This window comes from Lynx canadensis, chromosome A3 (genome assembly GCF_007474595.2).
Source record: "Lynx canadensis isolate LIC74 chromosome A3, mLynCan4.pri.v2, whole genome shotgun sequence".
NCBI classification, from domain to species: Eukaryota; Metazoa; Chordata; class Mammalia; order Carnivora; family Felidae; genus Lynx; species Lynx canadensis.
The window spans coordinates 61,457,686-61,476,493 of record NC_044305.1 but is presented as its reverse complement, the minus strand read 5'-3'; the positions used below and the strand labels follow the sequence as shown (position 1 = coordinate 61,476,493).

The 18,808-nt window shown below is 37.1% G+C and overlaps 1 protein-coding gene across 2 annotated transcripts in view; it reads right to left on the bottom strand.

Moving 5' to 3' along the window:
• Positions 1-18,808, bottom strand: part of TMEM131 (transmembrane protein 131) — a 245,234-nt gene that overhangs the window by 173,334 nt on the left and 53,092 nt on the right. For both annotated transcript variants that reach the window (XM_030310450.1, XM_030310451.1), the window contains exon 2: positions 11,003-11,064. In XM_030310450.1, coding sequence (XP_030166310.1) covers positions 11,003-11,064 — 62 coding nt within the window. The remainder of the gene's footprint in view (positions 1-11,002; positions 11,065-18,808) is intronic.

The following is an 18,808-nucleotide window of genomic DNA, read 5'->3' as shown; positions in this document are numbered from 1 at the left end:
GCTTTCTAGCCACCTTCCCCCTCCTTCCCGATCTGGAACTCCTGCTACACATAAATAAAATATATAATATATTGGTTCACTTGATGGAGTCCCATAATTCCTATAGGCTTTCTTCACTCTTTTTTCATTCTTTCTTCTTTTTGCTCCTCTTCCTAGATAATTCCAAATAACTCATCTTCATGTTTGCTCATTCTTTCTTCTGCTTGAAAAAATCTGCTTTTGAACCCCTCGAATAAATTTTTCAGTTCAGTTATTGTACTCTTCAACTCCAGTGTTTTTGGGTCTTTTTATTTGTTTCTATCTCTGTTGAGTCTCATTTTGTTCATGTATCATTTTCCTAATTTTGTTTAGTTGTTTACCTGTGTTCTCTTGTAAATGAGCTTTTTAAAGTTAAATTGATTATTTTGAACTCACTGCCAGGATTTCCACAGAATTCTATTTCTTTCAGGTTGGTTAATGGAGATTTGTTTTCCTTCTCTGTGTTTGTTTTCTTCATTCTTCATGATTCTTGTAGGTTTGCTTGTTGTCTGCACATTTGAAGAAGCAACTTCTTCTTCTAGTTCTAAACACAGTCAGCAGTGCTAAACACAAAGCAAGATACAGACTGACCCCTCAGGAAGTGCAACATAACGCTGGGAACAAGACACCTTTACTTTTTACCCTTCCTTGTGAAGGAAGAACCTCATTTCTATGCATATTCCCAGGCTCACAGACCAGTGCTGGCTAGAAGGGCATACCTTTTGCCTTCCCTTGTTCTTAGCTGCCCAAGGGCACTGGGTACTTGTTATGAGGTAACATAGAAATCTGTTCCACTGAGTGAAGGTCCACTGAAATGCCAGGGATAAGGGTTTTTTAGCTTCCTTCCATTTACTGTGGAGAAAAAAAAAATCAAACTTGTGTCTATTCACAATTTCATAGAGCAGTGATGGCTGCAGGCATGTGCCCTCCTCTTTCATTCATTCCTAGATGTCCTAGGGAATCAGGCTCTATAGTTCATTTAGCACTTAGCATAGGTGAGAGAAAAACTGGCCCCACTGAGGATGCCCTGTGAAGCTGGGAGGCTAGGAGCATACTCCAATCTCACTTCTCTACTGTGAAAGAAGTCACTGGCTTAGGTGATCTTGGTATTGAGTTTGGTGGAAGAACTAATGTAGGTAAAGTGATATTGTTCTTCTTCTAAGTATATATCTGGATGCTCTCAGTTTGTGCTCCTCTGGGTGCTTAAACTTCTTAGGTGAATTCTGAATTTCTCTCAAGGTATTTTGATACCAATATTATTGTTATGTCTGTGTTTCTATGGATGAATGAGAGTAGGGCTTACTACTCTCCCATCTTGATGATGTCACTCTTTTTAAGTTTTCTATCTTTTCACAGATATTTCCATTTTGTTCATACATCACTTTCTTGACTTCCTCCACACGTTTTCCTTTAGGTCTTTGAGTATCTTTAAGAAAATTGTTAAAAAGTCTTTGTCTAGTATATCTGCCATCAGGTCTGCTTGAGACAATTTCTGTCATTTTTCCCCACGAATGGGCCATACTTTCACATTTCTTTGTATACATTGTTATTTTTTCTGTTGAAAACTGGACATGTGAACCTAATGTGGTAACTGTGGACATCAGATTCTCCTCTTTCCTAGGGTTTGTTTGTTTTTGTTTTGTTTGTATTGTTTTTGATTTTTTAATTATAGTAGGCTCTATCTAGCCAAAATTTAAGGTCTTTCCCTGAATATTTGTGGTAATTTTATCATTTCCCCATATAGGCAATTGCTTTGAATGTCCTACTCATTAATGTCTGGCTCCCAAAAGGGGAAAAAGGGAAAAATAAATGGAGGGAAAAGGTTGTTAGCCCTTTAAGTCTTCTGGGTTACTTCAGGCAGAGAACTTTAATAATGGATGGAGTTACAACAACAATGGCTACCTCCTTTATCTACACCTTTGAGATCAGGGGTAATGATCAGGGCACGAATCTCCAAGTTCCTTTTTTGCTCACCATGGCTCCTGCACTCTGTGTACAAGCTATTCAATGAATGTGTGCAGAGCTGCCTGCCACAGGGCTGGAGGGTGTGAGTAGGTAGTTGCTTCTGTGCTAAGAGCTAAAATGGACTGAAATTTACTTCAATTTACCCCCAAGCCTTCCTCTGAAAGTTGCAAGCCTTCAAAAGACATTAGACATATTCTACCAGTGCCACTGTTGTCTACGTGGGGAGATGGAATCCTGCTACTTCATACTCTATCATCTTCCCAGAGTCCTCTGTCTAGCTCCAGTTTTGGTAAATGTAAGTTTTATTCCCATTCCTTGTATACAGTCTATGGTTGCTCTCATAGCACAATGACAGAACTTGAGTACTTGGGACACAGACCATTTCACACACAAACCCTAAAGTATTTAATACATGGCCCTTTACATAAAGTGTGCCAACTTCCAGCTTAGAAGAGCAACAGAAGTAATGTTATAACACTTTATTTCCAGAACCATTAAATGCCTACTTATGAAAATCTGTGACCTAAAAATCTAAAACAACCAACCTGACATGACATGTCTTCTGATGAAAAACAAAAACTACAGTATCACTGGTGGACTGTAATAGAATCCTGATGCTAATCACTTTGAGTTAGCTGTAGAATCTACAGGCTAAAGGATACAGTCCCTAACAAGACAGTCTTTACTTCATACACCAACCACAAGCTAGGGAGTTGAGGCCATGTGTACTTCTAACCAACTGACTACAGATCTGGGAGGTTTCCATGATTCCTCCCCGTCAAGCTTAGAACTCAGAACTATACTCAAACTAGTTTTCTTCTAAAGAAACATATAGGGTGAAGTCTTGGAGGGCCCCAAACACAGAAATTCTGTGCCTTCTCTCTATGCAATCAGGGTATGTCACTTTCCTGGCACACAGATGTGCTTACTAACAAGGAAGCTCTATACAGCTTCAGTGTCCAGAGTTTTTATTGGAGTTTCATTACAAAGATATGGTTTATTAAATCACTGGCCACCTATGTGACTGAACTCAATTTCTAGCCCCCTCTCGTTCTTGGAGGCAGATGGGATGACTCAAAGTCCAAACCCTCTAACCACATAATTAGTTTTTCTAGTGACCAACCCCCATCTTCAGTCATCGTGTTAGGCATTAACTCAGGTGTGATCCAAGGGCTCATGAATAACAAAGACACTCTTACTTCTAAGGATATTCCAAGATTTAAAGTCTCCCTACAGACAGAGACCATTCATATTCTTCATTACACAAAAACTACTTCAAATATTCTTGCCAAGGGAAAAAAATTTAATCTAAACCTGATCAAGACTCTATATTTAGCTAAAAGTTTATAGAAAATCCGTAAGACAGAGGTATGTTAAATTACACCAAGAAGATGATATTAGCTCAGCCTGGTTGTAGGAAGTCCTATAGACAAATGATTCAATATCTTCAACAACAACAAAAAATTGGCATAGGGAGATGGCTTAAAAGACATGAGACATATCAACCAAACGCAATATACAGACCTTGTTTGGATCTTGATTTAAATAAGTAAAGTATGAAAAAGAATTTTTGAAATGGTAGAAGAAAAGGGATACAGACCAACCAGGTATTACATGATATTAGATGTTCTGGCTATCTAACGGTGCATAATAAAACACTCCAAAGTTCAACAGCTTAAAACAGCATTTTATTATTATCCTTCACATTCTTCTGGGCTGACTAGACTCAGTTGGTTAGATCTCACTTGATGTTACTCAAATGGCTGCCATAAGATGCAAGTTGTGGCTGATTCATCTGAAGGTTTAAATGTGCTGCTCATCCACAGTGGCAGAAAAGGGATGATGGCTGGTAGGTGGGCACTCAACTGGGACCACTGACTGTAGGACTATATGGGGGCTCCCCATGTGGCTTAGGATTTTCACATCATGGCAACTGGGTCCCAAAAGAAATGTCCCAATTTCTAGAGGTCCAAGAGACCCAGGTAAAAGCTGCCAAGTTTCTGATGATCTAGTATTAGTAGTACCAGAATGCTGTCATGCTGTATTCATCAGGATACTATTATTATCATTGCTATACACACTATATATGCATTTAGTTATCCACATATTTTTATTTTTAATGTTCTTTATCCTTTGCATTTCTAAGCTTCTGAGGTAATTTACCTTCAAGCTGAAGAATATCCTCTATTATTTCCTTTGGTGCAAATCGTCTGGTGACAAATTCTCTATGTTCTTGTCTGTTTGAAAATGCCTGTGTTTTTCTTTACACACGAAGAACATTTTCACTGGGTATAGAATTCTAGTTAAATTTTTTTAATTATTTTAATTTTTTTTTTTTTTTTTTTTTTTTTGCCTCCAATTGTTTCAGTTTATAATTCAGCTGTCAGGCTAATTCTAGCTTCTTTGAAGGTCTTCTTTTTTTCTCTGGTTGGTTTTAGAATGTATCTCTTTGCCTTTGATAGTCAGTTGTTTTACTGTATACTGCTCAGATCTCTGTAAAAGGAAGAACTTGCCATCCAAGCTATGAAAAATGCTGTTAGCTATCAGCCTGTGACTGCAGTACCTGACTGTAGTGACTAAGGTAAGGCCAAGTTCTTTTTGAGCAACTCCCAGCCAGTGAATAGGCCCAGCAGGTATAGTAGGGCCTGGCTATCTCTGGATATGCTTCCAAAAAGTAGCCGTTACTCCACAATTCCCCAGTGATTTGCCAAGATATAGCAACCCTGTCTGAGATTCTCCCTGCCCAATCATGTTTCCTTCCCCTTATGTTTCAAAGGCATTAGCCCTCAATAAATCTCTTGCACTCCTAACTCTGTCTTAGGATCTTGCTAAGAACCCCAACTGACACATACGATAAAGGATATCTGGGGGTGGGGGTGGAGAAAAACTATAGTAAACAACATTCTTAACAGTGAAATGCCGAAGGTTTATCTGAGATGAGTTATTGGTCAAAGATGCCTACTAAATACCACTTATATTCAACATCATGCTGGCTGTAGCCAGTAAAGTAATGCAAGAAAAAAAAAAAGAATTTAAAACTAAAAGGATTGGAAAGTTAGAAATAAAATGTTATTATTAACCTCAGATTGTGATAGTTTATGGACCTAGTTCAGAGCATCTAGAGATAAGTTAATAGCATCAATAAGCAATTTAGCTAGTTTGCAGAGTAAAAGTCAAAATATAAAAAACAATTGTATTTCTACATTTTATGTTGAGCCATATGAATTACCGCTTTTAGAGATGAGAACAGGCAAGAGAGCCCAGAAATTGATTCATGCATACATGCCTACTTGACTTATGAATAAAGTGTCACTGAAGAATACTGGGGAAAAAATATTGGGGAACAGTTAATAAAGGGTGCTGGGACAAGTGAATATCTATATGAGAAATAAAACCCTGACCTCACACCAATAACAAAAATCGATTCCAGTTAGAATTAGTGCTATAATTGTGAAAGGCAAAACAATAAATTTCTATATTCTAGACAATAATACAGGAGAATAATTTTTTAAACCTTTTTTTTTTTTTTTAATGTTTATTTAGTTTTGAGAGAAAGAGGAGAGAGGCAGAGAGGCAGACTGAGGATCCGAAGCGAGCTCTGCACTGACAGCAGACAGCCCCACACAGGCCTCGAACTCATGAACCATGAGATCATGACCTGAGCTGAAGTCTGACACTTAGCTGGCTGAGCCACCCAGGGGCACCCAGGAGAACATTTTTATGACCGTGGATAAGAAAGTATTTCTTGAACGGTACACAAAAAACATCAACTGTAATGTGTAAGACTGAGAGCTTAAACTACAATAAAATTAAAATTAATTAAAACTAAGAACTTCTGTTCATCAAAGTCACCATTATGTGTGGAAGGGATGATCACAAGTAGGAAAAGATATTTCTTATACATATAATCACAATTGTATCCAGAATTTATAAAGAACTCCTAAAAAACAAGAAGGAAAAAGATATGCAACCCAACAGTTAAATAGGGCAAAAGATTTAACTTAGATTTCACAAAAGTTGATATCCAAATGGTTAAATAAACACGAAAAGTTGCTCCACCTTATTAGGAATTAGGGAATTGTAAATTATCTCCACAAAAAGATACCATTACCTACTCTTCAGAATAATTTTTTAAAAAAACATTATGAAGTATTGTAGAGGAATTCCTGATGATGGGACTGTACACTAGAACAAGCACTTTGGAAAACCACATGGTATTATGTATTAAAATAGAAGATTAATACCCTATGTCCCAGCAGTTGCACTTAACTCCACCAGAAACGCATATATATGTTCACCAAGAGACAGCATTTACTTATAAGAGCCAAAACTGGAAACAAGTGAAATGTCAATCAACAGCAGAAATTATATATATACGTACACACACACACACACACACATAAATATATGTATATATATGTATATATATGCATATATACATACACACACATATACATATTGGGGCATATCCACATAATGCAATAGTATTCAGTGATGAAAATGGATAACTATGGCCACATTCAACAGCACAGAGAATCTTAGAAACATAACACAAGAAAAAGCAGCTGGAAAAAAAAATACAAACTGTATGAAGTTCAAAAAACAGATGAAACCATAGTGTTTAGAGACACATGCTCAGATGGTAAGACTTCTAGGGAAAGAAATTACCATAAACTTCAGGACTATGGGCAACTTTGGGGATAGTGACTGGGAGAGAGCCTCAGAGGGAACTCAGGAGAGTGTTTAGTTTTTAACTAGGGTGGTAGTTGTTTATAGGTGTTGGCTTTGAGGAAAAAAAGCCCACATTTTATGCATGTATGTATGAATTATATCTCACAATAAATGCTTTAAAGAAAAAGAAATAATCAAATTCTTGGACATCTTTTACACTCCTTGGATGACGACTCTAATTAAGTGGTTAGAAGATTACCTACACTAGGCCACCTCTAGAATGAACATGATTTATCTTCTAGACTGCAAAGCTTCCAGTGGCTTCATCTCCTTTTAGTTACAGAAACTAAACAAAGTCATCTAGGAGCTAAAGTTTTCCCCACTAACCTCTGTAACAATAACCTCTTTAACTCCTGTTAAGTTTTACTATAGCTATCTTTAAAAATTAGTATCTTTTAAATGTTAAGTTCATCCAAGAACAAGTATATGCTCATTTTTTCAATTGGGTGTTTTTGTGTGTTGCAAATAACTGTCTAGTTAAGGAAGATCTCCATAGTGCTTTCCAAACCAACCTAACACAGAATAGGAGGCAAACTTTCCACAATCTTTCCCTCAACTGTCCTCTGAGAAGATTGGGAAAAGAATTATTTCTGTAATATGAACAAAAGATCCTTTGGCTGACTAACCATAGTCCTGCAACTGATATACTGGGGCACAACAAGAAGTGGAACCCATTACCTATTGTGTGTATATAAAAAGATCTCTTAGACCTGCACTGCCTTGTAATCACAGCATTTAGGAATTTATCTTTCCCCTAAGGCAACCTTGTTACTTTTCAGGAGGCAGAGCAATGGAAAGAATAAAGCCTAAGAGCTTTGGAATCAAACTTGCTTCTTATTCTTCTTGTACTCCTTATTTGTACTGAAATTTTGGGCCAATTAATGAACTAGCTGAGACTCCAGCAAGTACTTAAAAAATACTAATTCTAGCCACCTCTGCCTTAGGCACCTGAAAGCCAGGTAGTGAGTTGAGATAATAGATGCCTAGATGTTATGAGAACAACCAATGAGCACACAATGAACAGTCAGAAAAGAGTATTTCTGTTTCTTGACCAAAGTGAGATAACAAAATTATGTGGTACTATAGTTATGAGCTTGCTTGCTTGCTTCATTTATTTGTTTATTTATTACTATTTTTTAATGTTTATTTATTTTTGAGAGAGAGAAAAACAGAGTACAGGCAGGGGAGGAGCAGAGAGAGAGGGAGACACAGAATCCAAAGCAGGCTCCAGTCTCTGAGCTGTCAGCATGGAGCCTGAGGTGGGGCTTGAATTCACGAACCGCGAGATCATAACCTAAACCGAAGTTGGAGCTTACATGACTGGAGCCACCCAGGCACCCCATATAGTTATGAGCTTTAGAAAGCAAAACTCTGTATGTGTTTTCAACTTGAACGTTAGAAAGCTTGTCTCCCAACATCTTAAAAATCTGTTTACTGTTCTGGTAGAATAGTAAAATAAATAAATTAAAAAGCTAGGCTTTTCCTTGGGCTTCATCTTCGTTTGTAAGAAAGTTAGATTAGGAAACAGATTAAGGCTTTTAAAAATATCTTTTGTTATTCAATCTATCAAAGGAACAGGTCAGGAAAAGCCAACCATTCTGATCAGTTAGGATTGGAATGATCATTAGAGATACCTGGCATGCACACCCTATGGTGATGAGTCTTCTGTTGAGAAGTGTCTATGTTCCCCTCAGGCACGGTTTCATCCTTCTATATTCTATATACCAAATCTTAGTAGCCTTGCCAAACAGGAATGGCAATGGCCAAAGCACCAATGACAGAAAATGTGGGCTTTTCTGTGATTACTGTGATTTCTAATCGTAACCTAGTATTAGTAGTGGTAATCCAGGGAACGCACTAGAAGAACTGCACATGCATGGTGCTGTGTTAAGAGCTCTGAAAGCAGACAGGCCGAGTACTTACTGGATGTTGGATTTCTGCTCTCATAATTGAATACTGAGCAAATTATTTAATTTCTATAAGCCTCATTTCCCTTATCTTTAAAAAACAAGGAAGGCAAATACAAAATTTGTAGCAAATTTTTATGAGTTTTGGCAATTTTTATGGACTTATCATCAATTAATTTTCAGGGCTTAAAAAGTTACTAAGAGCCAAGCCACATGAATGTAACATAAAATGTATGATCTGAGAAGGAATGCTCTCAGGCAAAAATCTCATTTTAAATAATGCAAAACAAGGCTGTTGCTTTGACTCTCTCTCTACGTTAGTTTTAATTGGAAAAAACGTGATATATATTCTGTCATAAGACTGCTACACATACATACTATCTGTTTCAATCATACCATAAGAAACAAGAAATGGTTGAACCTACTGGCAAATTATCATCAGAAAGAGTGACAACATGAATTTTCATGTCAACATGAAAACTGTTGTTCCTGGGAAACATTCTTCAACATTAAAATGAACTATTTACTTGTATCTATTCAAAAAGGTCTATACTCTGCTACTTGGGGATAAACAATACACTATATATATAGCATCTTTGTATCAGACATTCTGCAGTAATCTTTGTGAGGTTTCATTGTGGCTGAGGTAACCAACTGGTACCATCTGCCTTCAATACTGTTCCAGTCTAAAATTACCTTTGCCATAGAACTCTGAGGTCTCAACTCAGGTCTCTACCAAGCTCTTGTCCAAGCATTTCAGCAGACCCAAAGAGGATGAGGAAATCACATCCCAGGCCACAAGTTCCTCCATAGCCAAGTCCATTTAGATAGGGATTGACAACCTCTCCCAACAAAAATATAAATCAAACTCCAGAATTTTCAAAATGAATTACTACTTGCAACCTAGGTGGGTGTCTATTTCCTAAAGGATATGGATCCTTCTTTAATCAATAAAGAAAAATGAATTTTCAAAAAATTCAGTCCTGATTTGCCTGTTATTTAGATCCCACAAACCACCTAAAGGGAGATATTTAAAACCGTCATTCCTATTGGCTCTCCAAGTTCTCACCTTGTAACAGATTAAATCACCAGATAACAAGACCGAGCTCATTTTCTAGTAAGGTGGCTCTACAAAATTTGAGATTATATATCTTTAGTTTTTATTCAGTTTTTCAATATAAAAAGCTGTACAAAGACTTTTTTGTAAGTACCATGCAGCCACTGCCTGCTGTGTTTCTCAACATCAGTTATGTAAAGGTATGAATGATATATTTATTTAAAAATTTGGAAGCAAGGAAAAAGTTAACATTCAGAACACTTACTTGCTTTATTTTCAAAGAAAAGGAACATTATAACCCATCACTTTTTTTCTTGCTCTCTTTGTTTGGCTTATTGTCTGAAATCTAAATTTATGATAAAATGTAAACAGAAATCTTATTTTAGGTCTCTAGCACAATTATTTTTTATATATTGCCTTAATGTAACGTTTAGTTTCCTGACATTATTATAAGCTACAGGGAATATTTTTTCAGAACTAAGTCATGTATTTAGTTATAATTAAGTAAATAAATACATCATAGGCAGCACCATGTAGGAAAGAGACAAACAATCACCTGGAGTGAGGAGACGAGAATTCTAACACCAGCCCCATTACCATAAAGTCATGGGATCTTCAGCACCTTTCTTAAATTAAACTTTGGAAAAACCATACGTCATGCTACCAAATAGATGGTACTTGAAAACAGATGTTATAATTACAAAAGTGGTAAGTACTATAAGACAAGTACCAAATACAATAAAAGTTTGGAAGAAGGAAGAAAACACCTCAGTCATAAAAATCAGAGGGGTAGTTAAGTTGCTTTCACTCTCCCTCTTTCAGCTGTGAAATTCTAGAACTGGTTTTTAGCTAGGAAGACTAAAATGGGCTTCATGGGATATCTATGCTAGGTCTGAAAGGAAGGACATCAGATTATACTTTCTAATTTTAGGTATAACATGTTTAAAGATGTGGCTTAGACTGGCAGCTAGAAAAGTGATATAGATGTACATCTACAGAACTTACACTCTAGAGAAGTCCTCTTCCAGGTAAATATTTTGAGGTCTGACACCCATACTTATAGCGCTAACCACCAATTCCACTGCTCCTGATCTGACTCTCCCAAAGTAACCTTCCAACACTCCCCAGAAATATCTAATTTAAAAGGTAATTCATATAGCTAAGGAGGCTTTTATTATTACTAATGACTCTATTGACCTATCTGCATATAAAGCTCATAAAATATATTTCAAAGAAATCAGTTACACTTTTTAAAGGTAAATAACAATCAGATATTATTCAAGGTTTGACACTGAGATAATTTTTCAACTTAAAATAAAATTACCTGTAGTAGTCCTCCATCATCAAAACGTAATACTTCTATTATGCTCTCCGACTGAATAAATGCTGTGAAGGAAACAAAACATACTATCACTTTACAGGAACATAAATTTCATTTAAATATCTTTTACCTTAAAGTTAATAAATACAATTCCACATTTAAAAAAAAAATGTACTGCTTGAGGGTGATGGTTAAAGAGGAAAATGCAATACTTTAGGATTTTAGCAACTATGAAATGCTTTAAAAATAAAACAATACAACCCAATTAGAAAGCAGTTTTTAACAACCTACAGGCAGTGTAAGCCACTTGCAAAATATCTATTCCTGCTATACTCCCAGAAAGCACAAAACAGTCAAATTCAACTAGATGCAACTGGTTATTTTCACCGACAGATTAACCAAAAATATCACAAGCACATGGAAAAGATCATTAGAGGATTCTACTTCCCCCAAGAAAGATAAGCTGACGTTCTGTATCATCTGCTCTTTTATAGCAATGACAAGACCTGGCGTCATCAGTCAAGAGAGACTTGGAGAGAAAATGGGCACGGCAAATGGCAAGAGGAGATTATTCTGTTCCAAGAAACTGAGTATAGTGCAAAGACATGATATTTAGAAAGCTGAACTTTCACCATATAATCTGGTGATTGTGCTCACAGGTATTTATGCAACTGATTTGAAAACTTATGCCCACAATGAAAATCTGCAAGCAATTCTGTATAGCAGCTCTATTCATAATCACCCAAAACTCGACATAATCAAGATGATGTCCTTCAATAGATGAGTAGATAGACAAACTGTAGTACATCCTACAAGAGGATATTATTCAGTAACAAAAAAATAAAAATAAAAAGCCACACACTGTATGATTCCAAGGATATGACATTCTGGAAAAGGTTATACTATAGAGATGGTAAAAAGACCAATGGTTGCTAGAGGTTTGGGGAGAGGAAGGAAGATGTGAATAAATGAAGCAAAGGAAATTTTTCAGAGCAGTGAAACGATTCTATATGACACTGGAACAGTGGATTCACAGCACTACACATTCATCAAAACAGAACTTGAGAGTGAATCTAATGTATGCAATTAAAAAAATCATTTTGGAGATCAGGGGATCCCACGATGAAATGCAGAATATGGCAAAACCATTTAACTCTATTACAAATGTATGAAACCGCCTCATTGAAGGAGGGGTAGAGTGGAAGGAGGAGCTGACGTAAGTAATGTGAAAGTGAGGGAATCTCTAAGACTAATGGTGAAAGAAATTGTATATAAGCATTATATTCTAGTTGATAAAGTTACTTCTCATGGGAGCTTAGGTTAAGTATTCTGATGCCACTATACATGGAATATGGGAATTGAACAATTAAATACATGGATGGTAAAAGTCTGGCTTGTCACTACTGGAGTAAGAGTTTATACAAAAGTAAGGAAAAGAAGCTATAATATTCCATGTGGTAATAAACTGAGTTGACAACATCAGTATGAACTCACGTTTAGTATAGATACAGAGAGTTACATATAGAAATATTTATAAATATGTATACATGCAGAGGTTACAGATATATACACATATATATTTTCTTACTCTGCCAGTTGAGAGGGCCTAGAAGTAATAACACACAAGTAGCATAGTGCAGACCTAGCATCCAGATCTTGGGTTCTAACACCATTCTCTAGTAAAAGGAACAAAGGCTTCTTAGAGAAATGACTCAATCTAAGGACCAGGACAAGATATATACAACATGAAATTGGAGTATCTCATGGTGCCAGAAAGTGAGAAAGGGCTAACCATCAAAATAACAAAAAAATAATGTACTGATGAGAATTTGTCAAAGGAGTGAAAGAGTTAAGACAAAGAGTTCCGATATGACCAAAGCTGGAACAACTTAAGCAATAAAACAGTGTTAGATTACAACCCAAAGTATAAAACAAATATCCATGAGTCCATACTGATATAAATAAATAAGCTGGGAGAAGAGACAAAACTGCCAGGCAGATTTCTTTTTATAATTTTTTTTGTAATGTTGTTTATTTTTGAGAGAGAAAGAGAGAGAGAGGGACAGAGCATGAGCAGGGGAGGGGCAGAGAGAGAGGGAGACACAGAGTCCAAAGCAGGCTCCAGGCTCCAAGCTGTCAGCACAGAGCCCAATGCAGGGCTCAAACTCACGAACCGTGAGATTATGACCTGAGCCAAAGTTGGACATTTAACTGAGCCATCCAGGATGGTTTCTGAACAATTTATGTATCTAGAAGATGGAGCGTAACTCCTCACCCTTTAACAAATGTGGGAAACTTTTTAACAAAAGTGTTTCCTTCCAAAGAAAACAGTTTGAAAAGGAGGGAAAAAAGAGTAATTTTACAGTGGAGGAAACTGACAAATGTTACCTCGTCAGATGATCAAATTCAACATCTCCGATGAAGTCATGTTGACAGTATGTACCTTTCATATGACATAATAAAAATGGTACTTTAGGGGTGCCTGAGTGGCTCAGTTGGTTGAGTGTCCAACTCGTGATTTTGGCTTAGGTCATGATCCTAGGGTCAGGGATTGAATCCCATGTCTGGCTCCACACTCAGTGTAGAGACTGCTTAAGATTCTCTCCCCACCCCCCACCCCCACACTCTCTGCCCCTCTCACACACACTCTCTCTCTTCTCTCTCCCTCTGCTCCATTCAGACACACACTCTCTCTCTTTCTCTCAAATAAAAAACATAAATAAATAAAAGTAAGGGGCACCTGGATGGCTCAGTCAGTTAAGCATCCAACTCCTGATTTCAGCTCAGGTCATGATCTCATGGTTCCTGAGATGGAGCCCCATGTCAGGCTCTGTGCTGACAGTGAGGAGGAGCTTGCATGGGATTCTCTCCCTCTCTCTGGCCCTCCCCCATGCACACATGCACAAGCATGCTCATTCTCTCAAAATAAATAAATATTAAAAAAAAACAAAAATAATTTTTTTAATGGTACTTTATGGTCTTCCTCCCAAAATCACATAACCCAATCTCATTATAAGAAAAACATCAGACAAATCCCAAACAAGAAACATTCTACAAAATACATGACGAGTACTCCTGAAAACTGCCAAAGTCACTGAAAACAAGGAAAGTCTAAAGGATTGTAACACACCAGTGTGGCCTAAGCAGACATGACTACTAAATATGATACAGTATCTTGAATGGGATCCTAGAAAAGAAAAAGGAAATGAGGTAAAAACTAAGGAAATATGAATAAAATATGGGCTTTAGTTAATAACCATGTATTAATATTGGTTCATTATTTGTAAAAAAAAACCAAAAAACAAAAACAAAAAGTACCATATTGATGTAAGGTAACAATAGACAAAAGGGTAAGGGGGATAGGAACCCTGTGCTAGCTTTAAAATTTTTACATAAATCTAAAAATATTTTAAAGTAAAAAGTTTATTTTTGGGGGCACCTGACTGGCTCAGTTGGAAGAGCACGTGCTACTCCTGACCTTGGGGTCATGAGTTCGAGCCCCATATAGGATGTAGAAATTACTAAAAAAATAAATACACTTTGAAAAATAAAATAAAAAGTTTATTCTTTAAAAACATGAAGTAATGATATTTCATTTGGCTTAATACAACATTCACTGACTCGTCTTTGTTGGTCTTTGGGTATTCATCAGGGAAGCAGCTTACTGTTTCATCCCATGTACCTGGCTTTTCCGGTATGACTAAAGCTAAAAGCCAAGCAGCAAGGTGAGATACAAGCCAATTAGGTTACATTACCTAACTGGATGGTATTTCCTGCCTGCTGAGCATCACTTTTCCCTTGTTCTAGTAATCACATCCCGATCTTATTTTGGGAAAGTCCTGTCCTCCATTTCTTGTGCTTCTCTTCAACCATAGTGCCAACCTGCTCCACTGCTCATTCCCCATCACTTTTCAGTACATAGAGAACACTCCAAATACTGAGTGCATGAGTAAAATCCCACCTTTTTGCCCAGATGTAAGTATTGCATTTGCATTCGCTGATGCAAATGATCTCCTTCTGGCTGTTATCTAGTCCTAGCTTATAGTTAGTTTCAGATTCATACTGTGAATGTAAAAGGCTCTGCCTAGCTCACCCACCCCATTTCTAACCCTTCCTCCACCTTTTAACATAAACTGAAATTTCAGATGCTCAGAAAATATCTTTTTGTTATACTCCCGTTTAAGAGAGATTTATTGATCTCAGGGCACAATGAACTAACAAGGATTAACTGAATAGCCATATGCTTACAATGGAAGAGACAAAAAGTAGGAGCTCCTAGTTTGAAGCTTTCCAGTTAATCAGCAGAGGAAACCAGTAAGAAAGTAGCCACATTTAGGCAATTTGAACAAGGGAAACCTGAGTAAGGTAACAGGGTCCAGAGTGACCCTCAACCCCCTAGTTGAATACAAACAGGCCCATTAGGCAACCCACCTCAAAATATCCCTAAGACTTAGCTGACCAATGGATTACTTACACCAGGGCATAGGCACCAAAAAAGGTAAATTCTGTAAGCTCCCATACCTCCTCCCCTCCCCTCTTTAACTACAGCCCCCTACCACAGCTTCCTGGCCAGCAGACTGCTTTGCTGTCCTACCTACCGCTTCTTTGTGATGTACTCAATAACCTTCTATCTCCTTTGTTCTGCCTCTGGTGAATTCCTTTACCACCTCCACGACCAGCTTCCACCCGTTAGGGTTGCCCCATATTCAGGGGCCCCATCTGACCAGGAGAGACATCACAGAAGGTACTAGAAACATGATATATTTGGAAGCTACTAGTTATGATATGATGACTACCGCCTAACTTCCCATCATCAAGCTAGATCAGACCTTTAGCTAATATGAGGAGAACTTCACTAAATAAAGATAAAGGCAGGAACATAATTTGGCTGTATTGCATTTTCAATTAGGAGCTTTAAAAAAAAAAACATGAATTACCTTGGTCAAAAACAATATCAGCAGCTGTCTTATAAAGCCCTGAAATTAAAATACTGTGTTATATATCATCAATTTTCCTTAAAAGATGTAGAAATGAATAGCATTCAACTCAGGCATGAAATAAATTAAGATATTTCACTTTAGGGGCACGTGGGTGGTTCAGTTGGTTGAGCGTCTGACTTCGGCTCAGGTAATGATCTCGCAGTTTGTGAGTTTGAGCCCTGCATCCAGCTCTGTGCTGACAGCTCAGAGCCTGACCCTGCTTCAGTTTCTGAGTCTCCCTCTCTTTCTGCCCCTCCCCTGCTCGCTCTCTCTCACTCTCAAACATAAGTAAAAAAAAAAAAAAAAAAAAAGATATTTCACTTTTTTTTTTTAAGATATTTCACTTTAAATGACCAGTTATAATAACTTCAAATTATATGCCTAGAAAAACACAACTGACACTAGAGAAATACTTAACCATTTAACGTGTTAACAATGTTAGGCTATAAAATATAAAAAGTAACCAAAGCAAGTCAAGTTCCCCCATTTCCAGATTCAAAACCACAACTTACAAGCTACTTCCACTCCAAGAACTTTTCCCCCTAATTTTAATTTATTTAAAAACATTTTTTAATGTTTATTTTTGAGAGAGACAGAGTCGAGCAAGGGAGGGGCAGAGAGAGAAGGAGACACAGAATCTGAAGCAGGCTCCAGGCTCTGAGCTGTCAGCATAGAGCCTGATGCAGGGCTTGAACGCAGGAACCGCGAGATCATGACCTGAGCTGAAGTTGGACACTTAACTGACTGAGCCACCCAGGTGCCCTGCTAAATTTACACTTTAAATGAATCCCAAACTGTCCCAATGCTCCCCAGTACAAACAGCAATCCAATGTAACAGAAATGAGAATAACATCTAATAATTATCATCACTATATTATTAAACTTCAAACTAATTCCATGACCTAGACATTATAGGTTCCATTTTAAGATAAGCAGGCAGTGAGGTTAGGCTTGAGGTCACTCAGCAAGAAAAGTGACTAGAGACAGACTATAAATTCCACCAAAAGGACCCCAGAATCTATGCTTCTAAACCCATTACTATTTACTTTTAAAATAAATTTGACATTAAAATAAATTTGACTGATAGCACCTTGAAGCAAACTAATTTCTATAATTAGGCATATATTTCTAATAAAAAGTGAGGAAAGAAGGATATATAAACAAAAGGAATTTAGATCTCGGCTTTTATGATTCTGCAGGCATTCACTCTGTGTAGCTGGGCTCCATAAGATGTCCTTTAAGGTCCCACATCCCCAGGAGGTCTGAGAGGAACAAACACATTGCCATACACTGTAAAAATCACCATGAAAGTGAGTCTTTAATCACTCACTTTCAAAACAGAAGTTCAGAAATTGAGTTTTACTTCCCTATTTCATTTAGTAATGAATGACAAAAGAAAAACACCTTCCTTTTAAGTCAAATCTTTACTATTCTTTTTTTTGTTTAGCTAGAGATTTCTTTTCCTGAATATTGCAACTGCCTGTTTTCACACATCTTCTAAAATAATTCATGAAAACAATGAATGTAAATAAGCAGAAGAAATATGTCATATGTGTATGGGTGTGTGTGTGTGTGTGTGTGTGTGTGTGTGTGTGTGTGTGAGGCATTGGAATGGTAGCCTGTCACCATTGATTCTCTACTTTCTAGCCTTCATGGTCTCCTCACTCACAAAGTTAGGAGGGTGGACTAGTTAAATAAGCGACCTTTTTAATCACCAGGAAGCAAAAGGCCACACAAGCAGGACTTGGAAGGGCCCCCAAATCCTATGTCCTATTCCTGGTAGGAATATTCCTGGTAGGAATATTCTTCTCATGGCTAGTCTCTTCTCCTCCTTCAAATCTCAGCCTAAATGCCAACCCTGAGGCAGGCTTTCCATGACTGCCCAGACAGCTCTCTGTTATCCTCTATCCTCTACCCTATTCTAACTCTTACCACAATCTGTAACTAGTTTGTGGTTTGCCTGTCATCTAGCACAAAGTCTGAAAAATGGCAAATTAAAAAATGGGTTAAAATCATGGCATTATTACTTCAGAATTCACCACTGTTAATGATATTAATAACTCTTTAAAGTTACATTTGCTCAGTATTTTACTTCAACAAATGCTCACTAACAAAAATTTTGAACACTCTGGACTGAACATCTGTAAAGATATTTTATTATTGAAACCTTATTTTCCCCTCATTAATTTTCTTATCTGAAAGGCGTAATATACACCTAAGTTATCTTCTTCTCACATTAAAGTGCAAAGGATAGGGCACCTGGGTGGCTCAGTCAGTTGAGTGTCTGACTTCAGCCCAGGTAATGATCCTGAGGTTCATGAGTTCAAGCCCCGTGCTGGGCTCGGGCTGACAGCTCAGATCCTGGAACCTGTTTCAGATTCTGTGTTTTTGCCTCTCTCTGCCCTCCCCAGCTTGTGCTCTGTCTTTCTCTCCCTCAAAAAAAATAAAAACATTAAAAAAAAAAATAAAAGTGCAAAAGAATTCAGATATGCCAAATTCTAATTTTACCAAGACCATTCAATATTACCAGCTCCCTAAAAAAGGCTGTGTTCACGTTGTTTACTAAAAGTCAAAATACAATTTTATGCAACTCAAATGTGCCAGATACACATCATACACCTAAAATGGTGAGGCACATATATTTCCAAAATAAATTTTATGATAAAATACCATAATTAATTTTCATTTTATCCTGAAGTGCTTAATTTAGTTAAAAAATCAGTAACCTTAAGCTTTCAAATGAATGTCTGAGAAGCACCAACTACTCTGAACAAGCAACAGAGAATCACTAATAAATACACTTAAGTACATCTTACTATGCTCCCCCTTC